The following is a 24091-nucleotide window of genomic DNA, read 5'->3' on the forward strand; positions in this document are numbered from 1 at the left end:
AGAAAACTTTTCCAGCCCCTTCACTTAACAAATGCCGAAAATTAGAGGTAAATTACAAGAGGAACAAAAGGTAACAGACCTGGGGATGTGAACTCAGGTTTTCTTGACCCCAAATCCAGGGCTCTCACTAACCCACATTTTCAGCTAGGGAGTTGGTGTTTCCAGATCTACCTCTAATTCCTAACTCTGTGTACTTCACCAAAGCGTTTGGAACCTGATCAAGGGAGGCCTTGAATGCTTGCCATAAACCTCTGGGATAACCCCAGATTTTTTGCAATCAAGGCCCGCCTAGGAGGTTGGTAGTACAGAGATGATACGGCAGTATAAAATTCCTAGTCCCGCAGACAGACTCCGGCTCCCTTACTGGGCAGGGCGAGAGTTCCAGAATGGGTGTGGCCACAGGGTGTGCCCATCCCACTTTTAAGGTCTTCAGAATCTTGCTTTTGCTTCCCTACGGAGCGTGCGTGCGTGCGCATGCGTCTCGGGGTTTCTTCTCTGAGTCTCTCCTGCTTGCAATGGCTGCCCCCATGGAGTCTCTGAGGAAGAGGAGAGGAGGAGGCGATGCTCCTCAGCTCGAGCCCCTAAAGGTCCCTGGGCAGGAGCCTCCGAGCTGTCCGCCTTGTCTCCTGACAGGCACCTTCTGGCTGACCAGGATAGTGCTCCTGAGGGCCCTGGCTTTCCTTTACTGTGAGTCCTAAGCCGGGCTGATAGTACCCGGAGACGCTCACGCGTCGTCCCGCGTCGTCCCGCGTCGTCCCCGCCCTCTAAGGCCTCTAACCCCGCAGCCCCGCCCCGACCTGCCGGCGGCCCCTCCTCCCTCCATCCCTGGCCTCTGTTCTGGTTTCTGGGGCTACTTGTCTCTGCGGTGGGAGGGAAGAAGAAAACGCATCCCCACACCAAAAGCTACTTATGGGACAGTCTCAACGCCCTCCCCGCAAACTCACAGAGCCTGGACTCCTGGCTTCGGTTCGGGTGGGTCACTTCCCGAGCCGAGGCTTCAGTGTTCCTAGCTGTGAAATGGGAGGGTGGGATATGGGGCTTAGAAGAAAATGCTCTCGAAGGCCTCTCCCAGCGATAGCAATCTCTGTGGGTGGAATTCTGGGTTCTAGAGCAAAGGTTCCTTACCTTTTTGGAGATTTCAGCAGAAGATTTTGGCTGAAGCCTCTGCACCCAGAACAATGTTTAAATGCATAAAATAATAAAGGATCCTGGTTAGGAATCCTTGTCCAGATTCCAGAACAGTCTTAGAAATCATTTACTCCAGTATCTTGAAAGTGTGCCTCTTCCTTCTTACAGATGATAAAACAGATTCAGAAAGTACCTCAGACTTTAGATATTTTATTTTTCCTCTCCTTCCTATCCCCTTTCATAGATGAAGAATTTGATGATAAAGGCCATCTGGGAGAAAAGGACTTCGGAGGGTATGAGAAAAATAAAAATTGTAAAGGTAGAGACATGGATGGTGGTGTTCCCTTCTGAAGATAAACCGATCATATTTTTTTTTTTTTCTGAAGTCCTTATCTCAGGCAGGAAGGGTCAAAGTACCCCACAGGAGGGCATCCCTCTTGAGGACCTGGGTGCCAACCACCTCATTATCTTCAAAAGATGGGTCTCCAGATTTGATAGTTTGGGGAATGGGAAAGAATCTTTTATAAAGTGGGTAATATAATGTCCTTAACTTATGTTTGCCTCATATCTGTGTCTCTTGCTAGCTGTTTCCATAGAAACTTAAAATGTTATTAGCATTTACTGATATCTGTATTTTTTTGCTTGTAAGAGTTAGACAATTTTTTTCAGAGATGGAAAATCTTAGAGGGTCAGGGGGTTTAAGTGACTGACTCAGGACATCCAGGATGGATACTAGTCAATCAAAGCTTTGGTTCCCAGAGAAATCATTTTTCTCACCACTTTGTTTTACCAAAAACTGTATGTTTCATAAGTAGTGTTTCTAAATATAGGCCTATGGTGCTTTGAGAAATTGCTGGAGGTATTTGATTTCTTATCAAATTAAAATCATGTTAAAAACCACCTCTGGCAATGAAAGTGATCTTTCTAGTTAACATTATTTATATTTGGACTAAATTCTGTCGTTGTGTAACCTGGGTTTTTAAGCAAATGAATCTGATGTGTATTAAAAAACTACATAGTTATAATTTATTAAATAGAATCTTTTCACCAAAAGTAATTACAAAGCCATTGACACAGTTACCAAAATAAATCACTTGCTGGTGATGGTTTTTTTCTCTTGTGGCAAAGTGGATGTCTGCCACCTGAGTAGAGATTGAAAGGAGAGCTTAGAGTTTAATGTTTTTGATACAGAATAACCTGAAACCAGAAGGCAAATTATATCTAAGTTACACAAATGTGATACACAATTTTTGTTGTGAAACCAAAGAAAAAGACATTCCATATTGTAATATAAGATCTCTCAATCCAAAGTCAAATAATTTTAAACCAAAATAAACTGTTCTACTAATTTATAATGATGGAATCTGGTGCATATCCTTTTAACTGCTGTTCTCCTAACTGAATAAAATACTTTACGGCTGCTTAGAATCATAGTGTTAAACTTGTAAAGCATCTTAGAAACCATGTAATCTAACTCTTCATAGTTTATAGATAAAGCAATTGAAGCTCAAGAAAAATTAAAAGATTTGTCATTGTTTACAAAATAATGTAAGAGACAAACAGGGTCTTGAAATCCAGGTCTTCTAATTCCAATTCTAGTCCTTTTCCCTATTAGATTCCTATAATATTAGACTGATATTATACAGGTATGAACATGAGCCTGGGTTTAAAGGCCAGCACTTCATAGAATCCATAATATTTTATATTACTTTATAATCTCCCTGATGGGGTTTTCTGGTCCTTTTCAACATTATTGCATTTTGTTCTGACTTTAACCTAGCACATCTTTCATTATATTTGTTTACAATAAAACATGATGAGTTAAGGAAAAAATTAGAAACTTAGAGGATGAGTGTTTGTGGCTCAAATAATTATGAAGAACCTTTTATCTTTTTTGAGATTAATGTTTACATACCTTGCTGCTAAGGATACAAAGACAAAAATAGAAACTTGGTTTAATTTTGCCTTTGTGTGCCTAGAATTGTGCCTTTCATATAGATGCTTAATAAATACCCGTTGATTAAATAAAAGAACTTCACAAAATAGGCTGCCTGAAAATAACCCATATACTTTACAGAGTTATGAGAAACAAATAGGATCATAGAAAGAGAATTGGAGGATCTTTATCCATTAGTCCAACTCCTTTATTTTATACATTAGGAAATCAAGGTGAGGAGGGGTTTAAGTAACTTGCCCATGAACATATAATTCGTAAGTGGCAGAACCAGGATATGAATCCTAGTTGCTTGATGTAATCTAGCATTCTTTCTATTACATACAAGCTGTCCCTCAAATGAGATAATGGATATGAAGATACTTAGAAAAGTATAAGACACAAATGTAAGCTGTGGGGTTTTCCTTAATGGACTTCCCTGACCAGCAGGGTCCCACAAGGGAAGGGGCTCACCTTTGTGATGGGACCCGAGGAGAGGTAGGAACCGAGAACCAGGGTGGAAATGAAAGACAAGGACAAGTCAGTAGTTGGATAGGGCAGGCAATCCCTATGATACTCCCTTTGATAGGAGAGTATGAGTACAAAGGAACACGAGGTGGATGAGGAGATTAAGATAGGAAACGCAGGCAGAGATGGTTACAGCCTCGGGGAAGGAGAAGGTCAAGAGGAGAGACATAGTCATTGAGGAGCCCAGTGGAGCTCCATGGAAGGGAGAAAGGCCAAGAGGAAGTTCATGGGATTGCCTCTGAATTTATTCCTGTCCTGCTTTGGCGGTACTCCCAAGCACGTAGTACCCACATCACAAAGTATAGACACTTAAGATTGGGTGGCAAGGTAGAGGGAACACCTTTGGGCGTGTAGATTGCAAACCTCCCTTTCCCGGGGAATTGAGTCCGAGCATGTTAATGAGTTTGTCTTAGCCAAGGGCCGCATGGCCAGTTCAAGGTTACATTCACAAACCTCATTGGTATAACCTTATGCTTGGAGACACAGTAGCCATACAGTCATTTATATTTCATAGATGTGAATATGCTTGGGATGCTACATAAGCATATTGGAACTGACGGAAACTTATTGATTCTTCTAGTTATGAATCTTTGATCATCTGATCGATCATCTGATCCAATCTCTTCTTTTTACAGAGGTTCAAAATTAAGGCCTAGAAGAGAAAATCACTATTAAGTGGTAGACTAGTGAGTCATCTAGTGAAAGAGTCATTTTAGTGGCAGAATCTGGACTCAAATCCAGATTTTCTTATTCTTCCACATTGTGATTATTAATTATACTTGTAAAAATGAGAATATAAAATATTTTAAATAATATTATCTATTCCTCACAAATGCCTAATTATAGTGGCATAGATTTATAGTTGGAAGGGACTTCAGATCATTTAATCCATCACTTTCATTTTTCAAATGAGAAAACAGACCCAGGAAAGTAGTTATTTGCCCAAAGCAAAGAAGTTTAGTAAGTAGCAAAACTAAGGTGTCATTCTAAATTCAGGGCTCTTTTCCATTTGCCTTTTTCTATACATTATAATTTTTCTTCATTTTCTTGGTTGTGTTTCCATTTTATTATTTGGCTCTTATCTTTTCTATTCCTTCATTTTGGGCATGCCTTTTTATGTCTAGATATGTGTGCTCATATGTGTGAGTAAACAGGGGATATAGATATCAGAGATCATCATCACCTCTTGATTTGACTGCAATAATCCCTTAATTGGTTTCTAGAGTTCAAGGTTTCCTTCCCTGTTACTATCTTGCTTAATAAATGGGGCTTCCTACTGCTATAAACTCCTTTGTTTTGCATTTAAAGTCTGCTGCAACCAGACTCCAATCTCCTTTCCCAGTCCCACTCTCCTTCATGAACTCTTCATGAAGTTCAGCCATTGTGACTTTAATATTCTTTACTAGGACATATAGCTTTTGTTCTTTTACACAGGTTATCCCCCAGGTGTGGAAGGTTAATAATTCTTCATTTCAGACATACCAGTTTTCAATACTCAGCACAAGCAGCATATGAAGCTATTCTCAAGCCCTAAACCCCTGGCATCCTTATTTTTACAAATGCAAGGAATTGTTGAAGCATCACATAAATTCCCATTGTTTCAGCCACTTCTCTCTTTATCATCACTTGTAAAGGATAATTTTAGTGCTGTGATCTAAACTATATTAATTATTGGCCACCATGGATATCCCCAAAAACAAAAAAAAATGTACCCAAGTCAGTCTGGAAATTTATGGTGATTTAATTAATATAGTGGAAAGAAATTTAAGAAGAAGGGAGAAGGAAAAGGGCGTAGAATTTCTCCTGCCTGGCTTTTGCCGGGTGGGAAGATTAGAGGCTCTATAAGGTAAGGTTGTGGAGAGTTAAAGAGGAAGGAATCAGCCTGAACTCCAAGATAGCTCAGCCAAGATGCCTGAACCTAAATTAGCTCAAGGGCAAACTCACCGCCAAAACCCAGGCAAATAGCTGCCACCAGGCCAAGATGTTGGAACCCTTAGCATGCTGCCAGCCAGAGACACCTCTCTGGGAAAAGAGGCCAAAGAGATCAAGTGACTTGCCCTATATAGACGGTTTTACGTCACTTTCCTGCATCTCATCTGTACCAATGTTAGTTTAGCTTGACTTAGGACAGCCCAGGGGTCTATCCGCTGTTTCTGCACATGTCTGTTGAAGGCCATTTTCTCAAATACTTAATCCTTGAGTATGGTGCAGACATTCCTGACCTTGTTAAACTAAGTAGGGTGGAGAAATGTAGAGTTCCCAAGACTTGATTCTGTTAAACAAAATATCTCCATTGTTACTAATCAGGAGATAGCTAAATCAGATCTTCTAAAGTACTGTCTGAGTAGGGTGGAGTAGTTTTAAAATTCACACATTAGTGATGTCCTTTAATTACATAGTGACTGCTTCAAGAATTCTAGAAGAATGGGAATAGGAAGTGGCAGGAAATTGACAGGGTTTGTTGGGAGACAGACAGACTGTGGTGACAACTTATGTAGTACCACCTTGACCCTAGCTATTGCTCTGCACAAAAGTAGACTCTTCCTTCTGAGTTAGCAGGACACCTTTATTCACAAAACATTTGGTTCTCCCCTTCATTAAATTCTTCTTGGAGAATGTTAATTATAGCTTTTTCAAGTTTTTCCTGATTTTTGTGAATACTAAGCTAAGGGTAATTGATTTTGATAGTTATTTACTATACCTTCTCCTTTAATGTGATTTTCAAGAAACAAGCATCGTGCATAATTTGTAATTAAGTGGTTGGACTTAATGAGTCTCCTTATCCTGTTGCGGTAGGAGTTGGGAGGGGGAGAAGGAAGGACTTATATTATTTCATCAGCTGATGAAGCCATGACTTTTCACTGTAGGGATTTGGTTGGAATCTAGATTTGACCAACTGACTAAACCCTGTAATGATTAAAATAGTGGAAGACATAAACTGTGGCAGATATAAGAGTGGTTGTTAAAATTGTGACCGCAGAAAATATGGTTTCAAGACAGTGTCTTGTTTTTAAATCAATTATAAGGTGGTTGCCAGGGAAAAATTCCCAATTATTAAATATACCCAAGTCAGCTGGGTTTTATAGAGATTTTAATGAATACAAATGAGGAATTAAAGAAAGGGAGAGAGAGAGAAAAAGGAAATAATGAGAAAAAGATAGGTTGGCCCAGGCCAGCCCAGGCCCAAGCCCTAAGAGAGAGATCAGTCAGTCTTTTATCCACTCACAACAAGATTTGTCCAAGCAAGGATTCTAGTGTTCAGAGAGACACCAGTTCAGCTTTGGCCAGCTGCCATCTCCAGAGAGAGTTCCTCTGAGACTCCTTCAAGGCAGCTTTTCCTCTCCTTTTAAAGGGAATTTTCTCCTATGTCACCTCCCCTAAGTTCTCATATCTACCAATCACAGTAGATGTTTTCCAAAGGACAGACCATTCTTAATTCACACCTAAAAGGGCTAAACTTTTGAGTAATTTACACTTGAAAAAAGCTCTGAGTAATTGTCACCTCTTTGTTCCTTGTAAATTCACAAGTTGCTTGACCTTTATAGGTACTTAGCACCCTTTTGTATTAGATCTAAAAATAGGCACCTCTTAAGAACTTTAAAAACATGAATAATCTTCACAGAGATTTTATATCTAATTTATACTTGTTAAATAACTAAAGGCAGACTTATTGACATTTTTGTTCTTCTCCCCTCAAAGAAAGAAAGATACTTTGGGAGATAAACTTTTGTGCTATTGTAGTCCTAGCAACAGATTTTGTCACCACACAGTCATAGGAGTTTGTTTACCTTTGGTCTAATACTGGTTTAAATTCTGACAATAGATATTTTTTCTCTTTCAGTTTTTTTCCCCTTGTACAGATTGTTAAGCAGATCACTTTAGAGTAATCACTGAAGATGCTCTATAATGATCCAGTGCTTGTATGATTAGTATAGCATCATTTCCAAAGAGAAACATTTGGAGGATTTATAGAAAATTTTTCTTCCATGGGGAAGTGTAGGAAGAATAATTTTTTTTTTTTTTGGTCTTGAGTGACTTGATGAAATAAGGATTTTGAAGGATTGGACTGAACTAACCATTTTTTTTTCTTTTCCTTCTACCTTCACAAGGACCTGCAGTGATTTTCCTTCCTTTCAAACTCTTTGAGTTGTTATTCTAACTTTTAAAAATGATGCACACGGTCTTTTGTGAATTATTTGTACTCACGAAGGACAGTGAGTGGCAAGAAAATTCAAAGCAGATTACTGTGTTCAAGTAAAAAAACAAAACAAAACAAGAACATTTTTTATGTCACATCTGAAAAACATAATGGAATATCAGTAGTCTTTTGTACTGATTTCAAATATGGCTTCATATTTTTTCTCAGTTTTTGAATTTTAAAAAATTAAACAAAATTTTGCTAAACTCACCTAAATGATATCTACTGATGATTTCTATTGTATTCTGCTTGTGAATATTCCCTCTTTCATGTCCAACTGTGGTTAGCCAGCTTGTTTAGGTTCCATTTGCCCTTATTAGGTGGAGATTTCATTATGGAAACATTCTACAACTTATTAGTGATTAATCCACTCACCACAAAATTTGTCCCAAGTAAGATTCTAGTGTTCAGAGAGATCCAGCTACTCCAACTAGTCTGAGCTCCAACTCAGCTACCAAAGCTGCACTCATTTCAGCCACCGAGAGAGAGGCCAGCCTCCAATTCAGCTCCATAGCTGAAACAATCTTCAGAGGGCTTCTGACCTCCTTTTAAAGAGAATTTTCTCCTATGTCACCTTCCCTAAGTTTTCATATCTACCAATCACAGTGGACGTTTTCACAGGACTAACCATTCTTAATTCACACCTGAGTAGACTAAAACTTCACACCTCTTGCTCAGCTTGCTTGAACTTTTAGTGATTAATTTGACCTTCATAGGTACCTAGCACCTTTTTGTATTAGATCTAAAAATAGACCTAGCTTAAGGGTTTTAGCTTTACTTTAAGTTTGGGCTGGGTACCTTTCCATTGTTCAGTAAGGAGTTCACAACTTTATCTTCCCCTAAAGTATGCCTAAGTATGGGTGGAGTAATGTTAGAGTTCCCACCTTCCTGACTAAAGTCCCTTCATTGTTTTAAAATGGGGAATGGTCCTAACCAAATGTTCTAAGGTAGAGTCTGAAAATTAAGATTCACAAGTCTGAGAAATTTTAAGATTCACAATATTTAAATATAGAAAAATCCCTCTAGATCACAGCCTTTCTGGCCTCTTTGTAATATTGGCCCTGTCAGAGTTTAATTTAAGGTTTTATGCTAAATATGAGAATTCTGAAGTAATGTGGCCGTGGATTTAAAAGTATTGCACAAGTCAAAATGACTTTTAGCAGTCATATTTTCAGAGGTGGAAAAAGTAAAAGTGGAATAATGTAGATAAAGAGACAAATTCTAACAAGCCTACCAGCCCTTCTCCTGAAAAGTATAATAGGTAGGTTAAAAGGGTTCAAAACTAACTAACTAACTTACTAACTATATATATGTGTATATATATATATATATATATATATATATATATATATATATATATATATAAAATAACAGGTTTATTTAGCTAAAGGATAAGGGGGAAAAGGGAATTAGGGAATAACTGAATCTTAACCCAAACAGAGATGAAACCATTATACTTTCTATAATTATTCTAAGCTAAATTCTTAAATTAGTAATTAAGGTTAGGGGGTTTTGGTGGGAACAGGGCCAAAGGGCCAAAGAATCTCACAATACAGGAGTCGTCTTTGATTCAAGCAGTAATCCCAGTAGTAAGTCACCAGCACTGTTGAAATCCACTTCTCTGTAGCAGCAGCAGCAGCAAAGACAAGCAGAATATCAAGAAAGCCAAGGAAGAGTGAACCACTGGCTCTCTGGGTCCACCCCAGAGATACCAGGCAGAACCTCTCTGGGCTTTTCTGACTGCTAGAGAAAAGCAACCTCTCCCTCTTCCAGAGGAATTTCCCAACTCTGTCCAGCAACTTCCTCTTGAGTTTCAGTTCCCCAGCTTCTGAGAGTTCTGTGTAGAATGTCGGTTTGCAGGATCTCTTGCTTCTTGCTTTTGCTAAAATCTAATCCTTACAACAGTTTCCCCCTTTGCACAAAGCTGAAATTGTATTGAAAATACTATTTTGGCATTTGTACACTAACATACTTATATTTTCCTTAAAATAAAATTTCTACCCAAAATAATAAACAACATACACTCATCTATTTTATTCTAGGGTTTTAATCAAGGAAAGGAAAAAGAGAAAGTATACAATGCACAATTACAAAGTTCAAAATACCGATCAAACATATGCAAAAGTAAAACAAGCAAATAACATGAAAATAAAAAGATAAACACAAATTCATGCAAAACATTAAAATCATAAAATACTACTCTTATCAACTAATACAGAAAATCCTACTATTATTGCAATACATAAACAGCAAACTTAGACAAAAATTGTGAAAAAATACAATAAACAACATTGCATAAGTTTTACAAAAAATTTAAATCAAACCATCAAACTTATTCATGCAGAATACATTTAACAATAGATGAAAATTAAACATAACCATATTCTATATTAAAATTTTAACAAACATGATCTACTTACATAAGTTTTACATATATTCATATATACATATAATACATACAATATATACATGCATGCTATACATATACACATACAGATACTTCATATATATACTATAATACAATTAATTTTATAATCCTAAATATAATATACATTATTTACATATATTTACATATGTATTTATAATGTGTGTGATATATGATGTTATATGTCATGTGCTATGTAATGTATGTTGTTATGTATACTGCAATGTATTTTATAGTGTAAATCAATATCTTACTTTATCTTATCAATCTTAAACTCTAATCTATCTTAACTATCTCTATCTTAATAAAATCTCATCTCACCTACCTATACTATTACTATTCTTTTTTTTTTTAAACCCTTACCTTCTGTCTTGGAGTCAATATGTATTGACTCCAAGGCAGAAGAGTGGCTAGGCAATGGGGGTCAAGTGACTTGCCCAGGGTCACACAGCTGGGAATTGTCTGAGGTCAGATTCGAACCTAGGACCTCCCATCTCTAGGCCTGGCTCTCAATCCACTGAGCTACCCAGCTGCCCCCTACTATTACTATTCTAAACCAAGTAGTTAACTAGTTTTTGTTAGTAACTAAGTACTTTATAACTAACTATAACATTGTTAGTATCTAGCCATACATTGTTGTACTCATTCAACTAATGAATCAATGTAACCTAACCATGTTTATGTTTTGCATATGTTTTTGTTATATTGTTATTCATGCTATGTTATGTTGTTTTGTTAGTGTTATATCAGTGTTACTGTTGTGTTATTGTTGTGTTACTGTTGCATGCAATATACTTAACACAACTTCAGATTTTTTTTCTTCTCAACTTGTTTGAAGAATTCATCCTCTCCAAAATTCATGGAAGTAAAATGTAGTGATGAATGATTGTGAATATATGTTATGTTGTGTTATATTACATTACCCAAATTTAAAACTATTAGTCCATCAATCACTTGATCCTCATCATTGAAAATTCCCTTCAAAATCTTTATCTGCTTAATGTTTATAAGTCTTTCAGCCTTTTTACAATGTCCATTAATTTTCTGAGTCCTCCTCTTCAATTACAGTGTCTTCTTACATCTGAAAATGTCTTCTTCCACTGGAATGGCCCACTCCTTACTGATCTTTTTGACTGCAGACTCTATTTGACTGATGAATCTCAGCTTTCCACAAACTCTTCTTCATTTTCTTCTCCAAGAATTTCTACATTTTCATTATTAATTCCATGAGCTAATTTAATATGTGAGCAATGATAACATCAATCTCTTCCTAATACTTTCAATGAAGATGGTGAAACTAACACAATTGTATAAGGACCTACCCAACTCTCTTGAGTTGCTGATGTTTTTGCAAAAATTTTCACATACACCATATCGCCTGGTTGAAAATTATGAAGAGAATAATCCAATGGACCAGATTGGATCAATACTCCCATATCATGCAGTTCTCTAAGCCTTTGTTGTAATCCACTTAAATATGAAACAAGTTGATAATCTCCTCCTAAGAGAGATGTATAAACAGTCTTACAGGTTTTTGCCTGCAGTGGAGCATGTTCAAAGAGCATTTCATAAGATGATATATGTAAGTCTGCTCTTGGTCTTATACAGAGGTAAAACAAGCTATGGGAAGAATATTTGGCCATTTTACATGAGTTTCAGCACAAATTTTCCCCACCATAGTCTTGAGTTCTCTATTCATATGCTCCACTTGACCTGAACTTTGTGGATGATAAGGAACATGATATTTAGGTCTTATTCCTAGATTCTCATAGACTTTGTTCAAGATATCTTATATGAAATGAGATCCTTTATCAGAAACTATGGTAATTGGTACACCAAACCTAGGAACAATTTCCTTAAGTAACACTTTCACCACAAAGCTAGCTGTATTAGCATTAGATTGAAAAGTTTCAGGCCATTTTGTTAATCTATCAGCAATTATAAGACAAAACTTGTATCTTCCAGTTTTTGGCATGCTGATGTAAGCAATTTTCAAACTCTCCAATGGACAATATGCCAAAGGTCTTCCACCCAAACCTTTCTTTCTGAATGCACCTTGATTGAATTTTTTTGCAAACAGAGCAACTTGTATAGTTATTATTTGCAACAGTAATTATTCCTGGTACTAACCATTGCCTTTAACAGCAGTTTTCCAGCATATGCAACCCATATTCCATGTTCTTTCCTTGCTCTAAATTTTTCCTTCCACTTTTGAATTTATTTTTAATTTTTTTCTTTCTTTCTTTTTATTTAATTTGCTCAATTTCAAACATTATTCCTTGGTTACAGAAATCATATTCTATTCCTCCCACCCCTCACCCTGCTCTTCCCGTAGCTGACTCACAACTTCACTGGGTATTACATGTGACCTTGATCAGAAGCTATTTCCATGTTGGTGATGTTTGCACTAGGATGTTCATTTAGGGTCTATATCCCTAATCATATCCCCCTGGACCCATGTAATCAAACAGTTGTTTTTCTTTGGTGTTTTTACTCCCATAGTTTTTCCTATGAATGTGGATAGTGTTCTTTCTCATGGATCCCTCCAGGTTGTTCAGGATCACTGTGTTGTCACTAATGGAGAAGTCCATTACATTAAATTGTACCACAGTGTATCAGTCTCTATGTACAATGTTCTCTTGGTTCTGCTTCTTTCGCTCTGTATCACTTCCTGGAGGCTGTTCCAGTTCCCATGAAATTCCTCCACTTTATTATTCCTTTGAGCACAATAGTATTCCATCACCAACAAATACCACAATTTGTTCAGTCATTCCCCAATGGAAGGGCATCCCCTCATTTTCCAATTTTTTGCCACCACAAAGAGCGCAGCTATGAATATTCTTGTGCATGTCTTTTTCCTTATTATCTCTTTGGGGTGTGACAAGGAAATCACTTTAAAAGACTGATATATATATTAATTTAAGGTCGCCAAGGAATTCAGCTATGTAATTCCTAAATGAAACTCAAGTCAGCAGTCAACCTTTTATGGAGTTTTTAATTACAAACAGGAGGAAGAAAGGTATGAGAGAGAGAGAGAGAGAAAGAGAGAGAGAGAGAGAGAGAGAGAGAGAGAGAGAGAGAGAGAGAGAGAGAGAGAGAGAGAGAGAGAGAGAGAAAGGGGAGAGAAGGGAATAGGGCTTAAATACCCCCTCTGTTTAGGCTGGGCCAAAAGGCCCAAGCCCTTAGATAGCTGAGGCAAAGAAAAGAGATCAGTCCCTATCACTCACGTGACCAAAATGGAGAAACAGTCTCAGGGGCCTCCACCTTCAGCTTCCTTCAGAGCAAGCTTCTCAGAGCACAACCTCTCAGAGCAAAACCTCTCCAAACACCCTCCTAGTCCTTAGACCCCGCTATCTTTAAGGAAACCATCCAAGTTCCCTCCCCTCAGTTCTCACATCTACCAATCACTGTCCATGTCTTCCCTGTGCCAATGGTGGCTCTAGCTTAACCCAGGACCGCCCAGAGGTCTGCCCCTTTGCACATGTCTGTTGAAGGTCATATTCTCAAATAATTAAATTTTGATCTATGCTGCAGCCCTTCCTAAATCCTGTTAGGACTGAGTAGGGTGGAGATTGTAAGTTCCAAGACCTGGTTCTGTCATTCCAAGTATCTCTATTGTATCAATTCTAAAATCAATCATGACTCAAAGAACTTCCTGTTCTATGCTTAAGCATAGGTCAAAGCCCTTTCCATTGTTCAGCAAAAGGTTTCTGTCCTAAAGTAATCTTAAGTAGGGAGGAGAAGGGTCCTTCTCCCATGCCAAGGGGGTTCACATTCCAATAGACTATCAGTAGGAAATTTTTCAAGTATGAAATTTCTCAATGGTGAAATTTCCAACATTTATAAGTCTAAGAAATTTTAAGGTTTACAGGGGGTACAAACCCAGCAGTGCTATGGCTGGGTAAAAGGGCAGACAGTCTTTTAGCGTCCTTTGGGCATAGTTCCAAATTGCCCTCCAGAATGGTTGGATCAATTTACAACTCCACCAGTAATGCATCAATGTTCCAATTTTGCCACATCCCCTCTAGCCATACATTACTTTCCATTGCTGTCATGTTAGTCAATCTGCTAGGTGTGAGGTGATACCTCAGAGTTGTTTTGATTTGCATCTCTCTAATTATAAGAGATTTAGAACACTTTTTCACATGCTTATTATAGTTTTGATTTCTTTAACTGAAAATTGCCTATTCATGTCCCTTGCCCATTTATCAATTGGAGAATGGCTTGATTTTTTGTACAATTGATTTAGCTCTTTGTAAATTTGAATAATTAGACTTTTGTCAGAGGTTTTTGTTTTTACGATTGTTTCCCAATTTGTTACTTCCTTTCTAGTTTTGGTTACATTGGTTTTGTTTGTACAAAACCTTTTTAACTTGATGTAGTCAAAATTATTTATTTTGCATTTTGTGACTCTTTCTAAATCTTGCTTGGTTTTAAAATCTTTCCATTCCCAAAGTTCTGACATGTATACTATTCTGTGTTCACCTAATTTACTTATAGTTTCCTTCTTTATATTCAAGTCATTCACCCATTCTGAGTTTATCTTGGTGTAGGGTGTGAGATGTTGATCCAAACCTAATCTCTCCCATACTGTCTTCCAATTTTCTCAGCAGTTTTTATCAAATGGTGTCCTTCCAGGTAAAAGCAAAGATATGCCTGGAGTTCTCATGTATGAGTATGGAAAAGAAGGCTGAGCACGTCTACTACTGTAAAGTATGTAGCTGTGCTTGGCCTAGAAGAAATAATCGTATGTATGTTGAAAACTACGGAGTGTCTCTTTATAATGTGGTTGTTCACAGCCCTCAGATCCTGTATGAATCTATAGAGCTGCGTGCCATTGGGCCCCATTTTTGGTTTTTTAATGGGCAGGATGGGCCTGTTGTATTCAGATTTATAAGGGATTATTATTCCCTGGTCAATTAATGAGTTTATTTTTGGGGTAATAACCTCAATTGCCTCTTTTGAGAGGGGATACCGAGGAATGGAAGGAGGTGGGCTAGATTTAGTTTTTATCTGCACAGGAACAAACAACTTAAGTAAGCCTGCATTGGAAGAAGATGTGGCCCAAAGAGACTCCGGTATATCTGCAGGTATTACAAAGGTGGGATGTTCTTTCCCTTCCTGACTCTGAGAGAATTACAAGGAGTAAATTTAAAGATTCCTCAGATATTTCCAATGATAAGGAACCATTTGGGGAGCAAGTTATTGTGGCTCTGAGTTTGCATAGAAGGTCCCTCCCCAGCCATTTTAAAGGGGAGTCAGGCATCAAACGGAAAGAATGTTGTACCTCTAGGGGTCCTACAGACACCATTCTAGGGGAAAGATTTTTAACTCTTTGGGGTATTCCTGACACTCCCATTACACTCTCTGAGCCAACGGAATAACAATGTAAATCAGGTGTACTCTTTAATATAGACCTGGAAGCTCCAGAGTCTAAAAGACAATCATAATAGGTGTTACCCACCTTTAAGGTAACATGGGGTTCATTAGTATAGGGGGCGCAGTGGACAGGGACAACGCATAGTAGGACATCAGGATCCGGAAAATCAAAGGTTGTATCCTCTGATTCCTGTGCCCCAGCCCTCCCTGGACACCTTCATTTTATTTGGGAAGTTTCTTGGGCACCTCCCTGAAAGGCACCCCCCTGAGGGGCATTTGCACATTGAGTATTTTTTGGATGAGTATCACTTCAGTTATATTGTTGTGTAGTCATTTGGTTTGAGTTATCATTTCCCCAATATCTATTCCTAAAGTTATCATTCCTAAATTTGTAGTTTCCATTATCATTATTATAGTTATTTCTATAATTATTACTTCTGTAGTTGTTATTAAACTTCAGATTCCTTCTGAGTGCCTTTAGTAAAGTTCTACACTCTACCATTCTGTTGCCCTTCTTCTCACAGAATTGGCAGATAACGGATTGGTAATTAGATTCCTGGAGAGGGGCTAGTGCCATTGGTTGAGTATCATGCCCACTGTTCAGTTTAGTAATCATATCTTTTAAATATCTCAATTCTTTCTTCATTTCCTCCATGAGATTATTTTCTTCCTCTTTTTCTTTGTTTCCCTTTGAAACATATAGAGCTGTTTTCCACAATTCTTCAAGGTCCATCTCTGGCCATCTTGGGCAATGTGTTCTAAAATTATCCCTAATCACTTTGCAAGAGTTATTGACAAAGTGCCTTCTAACTTGTCTCATGCAATTTTCTTTAAATAGGTCAAAATCCAGGTATCTACCCCCAAACTCAATTATTCTGTCCATGAATCTGGAGGGTGTATCTTTCTCATTTTGTTTAAGTAGGGTGGAGTAACTTAACTTTCCCATTCTCCCCTGATTTTGTTAGATTAAGTATATTCATTATTAAAATCAGGAAAGAGCTAAATCCAGTCTTCATAATGGACATCCCAAGACTAAATCTACTGACTTCTGAACTAACACTGCTGCAGCTGCTACATCCCTTAGACAAGGAACTGTACCTGTAGCTACTGGATCAAGCTGACAACTAAAATATCCAATTGAACGATAACTTTGTCCTAAAGTCCTTACAACTGAAGCCAGGTTCAATCCCGGCTGTCCTTTCCCAAGACTCTATCTCCACTTGGATTTCCCAGGAATTCTCAGCCAGGTTCCACCAATGCTGCCTCCTCCAAAGCCAAAGGTGGGGATCTCTGAAACCAGTCTCTCCAAAAGCCAGAAAAAGAATCTCTGGAATCAATCTCTCCATAAGCCAGGAAAGACCATGCTCATCTCTTCTTTTTATGCTTTTATTTTCCATGTCACTTCCTGTCATTCCCCCTTCTTCACAGAAAGCAATGGCAGTCTTTCAATTTACCTAGCACTGCCCAAGGGGGGAGGGCAGTAGCCCTTGGAGGTATGAGCTTACTCTAGTTAGTGACTTGTGAACTCTTTTACTTAGTGTCATGTAGGGGTACTTTAAGTTCTTGATTTGATTACCTAAAAATAGGCAAGGTGAGAGTTAATCCTATCTTCACAGCCCTAATCATTACAGTGTTATTCAAAAAGTTTAAGTTCTTTATCCACATTCCACATTTCCCTGGAGTTTTGGTACAGGTATAAAACTTTTCATTATATGAAGTATACCTTATAACTTATGGTAGATTTTATTAATGCATAGTATATTTAGACATTAAGATAATCTCTGATGTATTTGTTAAGCAAATGTAGCAAATTATATATGATTAAAAACACATGTCCAACTAGTCAGTAGTCTAAGTCAGTAGTCTAAGACTACATACAGGATAAGTTAGGGACTCAAGTTTTATTCTGATCACCTATTTTATAACCAAAATAAAGCTATAAAGTTCATTGATTAAAGAAATAAAATTTTGTCTCTGAAATTTAAGTTAGCTCATTGGATATATAACAAAAATTATTAAGATGATTGATGTATTTATAAAACATACTGAGAATTTAATATATACCAATATCAACAGAGTATAAAATAATTGAGAAAACAAAATTAGAAATGATAATATATTTACCAAATGAAACCTGGCATATAAGTGACAGAACAATCTGCTTCATGTTGAGTGTTGTATTATATAACAGAACACATGTGAATATATTATATCCTTCTCTGCTATACATAATATAAACTGGGGAAATAGTGACTTCTCACTACCTCCTCCTTATCTCATCCAAACCACATTTTCATTTGCTTTATATTGTGTTATTTGTCTCAAAATTCATGTACCATTTAAGGGTAGATAATAGAAAAACACCATCTATATTTTAAAATTCATCCAAAAACACATATGCGTGTATATATATATATATATATATATAAATATATATACACACACATATATATATGTACATATATATTTCTATATATTAAAAAGTCAATAAATTTCCATGCAATATATCTAAGCAGTTCTTTTAATTCAAGAATTCAAGTCAATAATATTCTTCATTTATGCGTGTGCAATGTATTTTTTCCAATAAACTAAATGTTAGACAAATTATATAATCTCATAGTTTCTCAGGAATGACCATGAGAAGTATCTCCATTTTACAAAAGAGGACATAGAAGAGCACCAGAAAAATATGAATTAATTGAGGACATTCAGAGTTGACTAAAAACATACTGAATTCTTATTTCCAATGTAGTGCTCTGTGGTGCAGTCTGATACAGTACATCACCCCTCACATAGTGCTCTATAGCTTCACTAGTAACAGGAAATCAGAGACAATCTAGGCCTCCATGCCATACCTGAATAATAATTTCTGTAATGTAACCAACAAATGGCCATTCAGTCCTGGCTTATAGTCTAATAGCAAGGGAGGAAAGCAATGCATCCCCAGGCAGTAATTCAACTTTTGGGTAGAAGTTTGAACTAGACCACAGGGACTCTCAGGACAATTTGTGTTCCAGGGGTTTATTTAAATAAATATGTGATGATATGTTCCATTCCATGTTTCCAAGGAATATTTTTATTTCTACTTTTCTGTAGGGTAGAAGATGACACTGATTGGGATAATACTCTTTTACACACATTTTCTCTGTAATGAAGCTAGATATTTGTATTCTAGGAGTTTGATATGATTTTAGGGAGTCAGGGTAAGAGTTGTTTTTCCTGATAATTAAGGATGTGAAGGAGTCTCGTCCCAGAGTGGGAAGGTAATAGCTTACTTTAACTGGCCCCTAGCCTTTCTTCTACCAGGCACATTACACAAAAGACACTTATGGCCAGTAAACAAAAACTTATCAAAGCAAGAAATATAACTTTAAAGTGGGGTTGGAAGAAAAGGAAGAGGATAGAAAATTATATGGATTAAATTAGGCAATAGAACATATGAGAGGCTTGCTGAATGAGGTGAGAGCTCAATAAGGAGAGAACAGTATCATCTGTAAGTTTGTTCTTAATTTCTAGTTTTAGGCCCGAGAAATTAAGAGATGTGGTAAGATTAGGTTTTCCCAGTTTAGGACTCTGGAGAGGTTTCCTTTGTGTCATTTGAAATCCACGATTCATGAAATCCAGAAAGCCTCTCGTCACGGTCTCAGACTGTCAATATGAAATCTTCTACATGTATTCTTTTTTTAAAAAAACCCATTTATTTATTTATTTTTTAAGCATTATTTTATTTGGTCATTTTCAAACATTATTCATTGGAAACAAAGGTCATTTTCTTTTCCTCCCCCCACTCCCACCAACCCTCCCATAGCGGATGATCGATTCCACTGGGTATCACATGTGTCCTTGATTTGAACCTATTTCCATGTTGTTGGTATTTGCATTGGGGTGTTCATTTAGAGTCTCTCCTCAATCAGGTCCCCTCAAGTCAAGCAGTTGCTTTTTCTTGGTGTTTTTACTCCCACAGTTTGTCCTCTGCTTGTGGATAGTGTTTTTTCTCCTAGATCCCTGCAGAATATTTAGGGACATTGTATTGACACTAATTCGATTGTACCACAGTATTTCAGTCTCTGTGTACAATGTTTTCCTGGTTCTGCTCCTTTCGCTATGCATCACTTCCTGGTTGTTCCAGTCTCCATGTATTCCTTATTTATTTATTAATTTAAAAAAACCATTATTTTATTTGGTCATTTTCATACATTGTTTATTGGAAACAGATCATTTTCTTTTCCGCCCCGCCAACGGCCCCCCCCCCCCCCCACCTTCCCTAGCCGATGGGCAATTCGTCTGGGTATCACTTGTGTCCTTGCTCTGAACCCATTTCCTTGTTGTTGGTATTTGCATTAGGGCGCTCATTTAGTGTCTCTCCTCGATCATGTCCCCTCAACCTCTGTAGTCAAGCAGTTGCTTTTCCTCAGTGTTTTTACTCCCTCAGTTTGTCCTCTGCTTGAGGATAGGTTTTTTTTTTTCTCGTAATAAAGCCATTACTGGAGAAGTCCATTAGATTCTCTTGTACCACAATGTGTCAGTCTCTGTGTACAATGTTCTCCTGGTTCTGCTCCTCTCACTCTGCATCACTTCCTGGAGGTTGTTCCAGTCTCCATGGAATTCCTCCATTTTATTATTCCTTTTAGCACAGTAGTATTCCATCACCAACATATACCACAATTTGTTCAGCCATTCTCCAATTGAAGGGCATCCCCTCATTTTCCAATTTTTGGCTACCACAAACAGCGCAGCTATGAATATTCTTGCACAAGTCTTTTTCCTTATGATCTCTTTGGGGTACAAACCCAGCAGTGCTATGGCTGGATCAAAGGGCAGACAGTCTTTTATCGCCTTTTGGGCATAGTTTCAAATTGCCCTCCAGAATGGTTGGATCAATTCACAACTCCACCAGCAATGCATTAATGTCCCTACTTTGCCACATCCCCTCCAGCATTCATTAGTTTCCATAGCTGTCATGTTGAACAATCTGCTAGGTGTGAGGTGATACCTTAGAGTTCTTTTGATTTGCATCTCTCTGATTATAAGGATCTAGAACACTTTTTCATGTGCTTATTAATAGTCTTGATTTCTTTAACTGAAAATTGCCTATTCATGTCCCTAGCCCATTTTTCAATTGGAGAATGGTTTGATTTTTTGTACAACTGGTTTAGCTCTTTATAGATTTGAGTAATTAGACCCTTGTCAGAGGTTTTTGTTATGAAGATTATTTCCCAGTTTGTTGCTTTCCTTCTAATTTTAGTTACATTGGTTTTGTTTGTACAAAAACTTTTTAATTTGATGTAGTCAAAATTATTTATTTTGCATTTTGTGACTCTTTCTAAGTCTTGCTTGGTTTTAAAATCTTTCCCTTCTCAAAGTTCTGACATGTATACTATTCTGTGTTCACCTAATTTACTTATAGTTTCCTTCTTTATATTCAAGTCATTCGTCCATTCTGAGTTTATCTTGGTGTAGGGTATGAGGTGTTGATCCAAACCTAATCTCTCCCACACTGTCTTCCAATTTTCCCAGCAGTTTTTATCAAATACTGGATTTTTGTCCCCAAATCTGGGGTCTTTGGGTTTGTCAAAGACTGTCTTACTGAGGTCATTTACCCCAAGTCTATTCCACTGATGCTCCTTTCTGTCTCTTAGCCAGTACCAAATTGTTTTGGTAACCGCTGCTTTGTAATATAGTTTGAGATCTGGGACTGCAAGGCCACCTTCCTTTGTATTTTTTTTCATTATTTCCCTGGATATCCTTGATCCTTTGTTCTTCCAAATGAACTTTGTCATGGTTTTCTCTAATTCAGTAAAATAGTTTTTTGGTAGTTCAATGGGTATGGCACTAAATAGATAGATAAGTTTGGGTAGGATGGTCATTTTTATTATGTTAGCTCGTCCCACCCATGAGCAATCAATGTTTTTCCAATTGTTTAGATCTAGTTTTAATTGTGTGGAGAGTGTTTTGTAGTTGTGTTCATATAGTTCCTGTGTTTGTCTCGGCAGATAGATTCCTAAGTATTTTATATTGTCTCGGGTGACTTTAAATGGAATTTCTCTTTCTAATTCTTGCTGCTGAGCTTTGTTGGAGATATATAGAAATTCTGATGACTTATGTGGGTTTATTTTGTATCCTGAAACTTTGCTAAAGTTGTTGATTATGTTGATTAGCTTTTTGGTTGATTCCCTGGGATTCTTTAAGTAAATCATCATATCATCCACAAAGACTGACAGGTTGGTCTCCTCATTGCCAATTTTAATACCTTCAATTTCTTTTTCTTCTCTAATTGCTACTGCTAGTGTTTCTAGTACAATATTAAATAATAAAGGTGATAATGGGCATCCTTGGTTCACTCCTGATCTTATTGGGAAGGCTTTGAGTTTTTCCCTATTGCAGATGATGTTTGCTGATGGTTTTAGGTATATACTGTTTATTATTTTTAGGAAAGGCCCTTCTATTCCTATACTTTCTAGTGTTTTCAATAGGTATGGGTGTTGTATTTTGTCAAAGGCTTTTTCAGCATCTATTGAGATAATCATGTGATTTTTTTCAGTTTGCTTCTTTATATCGTCAATTATGTGGATGGTTTTCCTAATATTGAACCATCCTTGCATTTCTGGAATGAATCCTACCTGATTGTAGTGGATGACCCTTGTGATGACTTGCTGGAGTCTTTTTCTTAGTATCCTATTTAAGATTTTTGCATCTTTTGCATTTCCTTGTCACAATATTCATTAGGGAGATTGGCCTATAGTTTTCTTTCTCTGTTTTTAACCTGCAAGGCTTTGAGATCAGTACCATGTTTGTGTTGTAAAAATAATTTGGTAGAACCCCTTTTTGGCTTATTCTGTCAAATAGTTTGTATAGTATTGGGGTTAGCTGTTCTTTGAATGTTTGATAGAATTCATTTGTGAATCCTTCTGGACCTGGGGATTTTTTCTTAGGGAGTTCTTTGATGGCTTGTTCAATTTCTTTTTCTGATATGGGGTTGTTTAGGTAATTTATTTCTTCTTCATTTAGTCTAGGCAATTCATATTTTTGTAAGTATTGATCCATATAATTTATATTGCCATATTTTTTTGCCATATAATTGGGCATAGTAGTTTTTAATGATTGCCTTGATTTCCTCTTCATTAGAGGTGAGGTCTCCCTTTTCATCTTGTATACTGTCAATTTGGTTTTTTTCTTTCCTTTTTTAAATTAGACTGACTAGTACTTTGTCAATTTTATTTTATTTCAAAGTACCAGCTTCTAGTCTTGTTTATTAAATCAATAGTTCTTTGACTTTCAATTTTATTAATTGACTACACCAAGAGATCTTCTGTTAATGCTCCAAGAGGGGAGACTGATAGAAGCCCCCAAAAAACAAAGAAAATGAGAGGAGAAAGAGCACAGACAAATATGGGGAGTAAAGAAGGGGTGAATTTGAGCAAACAACAGAAAAAGAAGAAAGAAACTACAATAGACAGCTACTATTCAGCAAATGGAACAGAGGGGGAGAGATCAGCAAAGGATAAACCAGAAATCCCAGTTAATTGAACACAGGCTGTGGAAAAACTCAAAAAACAACTAAGAGAGGCTGAAGACAATTGGGAAAAGAACCTAAAAATTAAGATAAGTCATCTGGAAACAGAGGCACTTGAACTAAAACAAGAAAATAGTGTCTTGAAAGCCAAAATCAACCATCTGGAAAATGAGGCAAAGGAGATGAAAGATGAGGCAAAGGAGATGAAAGATGAGGTAAAGAGGATGAAAGATGATCTTCAAAGAAAATCAGACCAGAAGGAAAAAGACGACCAAAAAGACAGAGATGAAATCCAATCTTTAAGAACCAGAATACAACAACTAGAATCAAGTGACCTCACAAGGCAGCAGGACACTATAAAACAAAACAAAAAGAATGAAAAAATTGAGGAAAATGTGAAGCATCTCATTCACAAAACAGACGATTTAGAAAATCGTTCAAGATGAGACAATTTAAGAATAATTGGACTACCAGAAGACCACGACAAAAGAAAAAGCCTGGAAATAATACTAGAGGAAATTATTCAGGAAAACTGTCCCAAGATCCTAGAACAAGAGGGGAAAGTGGAGATTGAAAGAATCCACAGATCACCTCTTGTATTTAATCCCCAACTGACAACACCAAGATATGTTATAGCCAAATTCAAAGCAATCAGATGAAAGAAAAGATATTACAAGCTGCCAAGAAGAAGCCATTCAGATATCATGGAAGCATGGTGAGGTTAACACAGGATCTGGCTGCATCCACACTGAAGGACCGAAAGGCATGGAATACGATATTCTGGAAAGCAAGGGAACTAGGTCTAAAACCAAGAATAAAATACCCATCAAAACTGACTATATTCTTACAGGGGAAAGTATGGTTATTCAACACAACAGAAGAGTTCCAAGCATTCATAAATAAAAGACCAGACCTGAACAGAAAATTCATCTCAGGTGTGAATTACTCAAAAGTTTAGTCTACTCAGGTGTGAATTAAGAATGGTCA

General features: G+C 37.1%; 1 protein-coding gene across 2 annotated transcripts in view; it reads left to right on the top strand.

Annotated features, from left to right (window-relative positions):
• Nucleotides 1–463: 463 nt before the first annotated feature.
• LMF1 (lipase maturation factor 1) overlaps nt 464–24091 on the top strand; it is a 915352-nt gene continuing 891724 nt past the window's right edge. The window contains exon 1 of one of the 2 annotated variants that reach the window (XM_007499282.3): nt 464–687. In XM_007499282.3, coding sequence (XP_007499344.1) covers nt 516–687 — 172 coding nt within the window. In that variant the 5' untranslated portion in view covers nt 464–515. The remainder of the gene's footprint in view (nt 688–24091) is intronic. The other variant, XM_001373637.4, reaches the window with a different exon arrangement.

Source organism: Monodelphis domestica, chromosome 7, assembly GCF_027887165.1.
Source record: "Monodelphis domestica isolate mMonDom1 chromosome 7, mMonDom1.pri, whole genome shotgun sequence".
Classification (NCBI taxonomy): Eukaryota; Metazoa; Chordata; class Mammalia; order Didelphimorphia; family Didelphidae; genus Monodelphis; species Monodelphis domestica.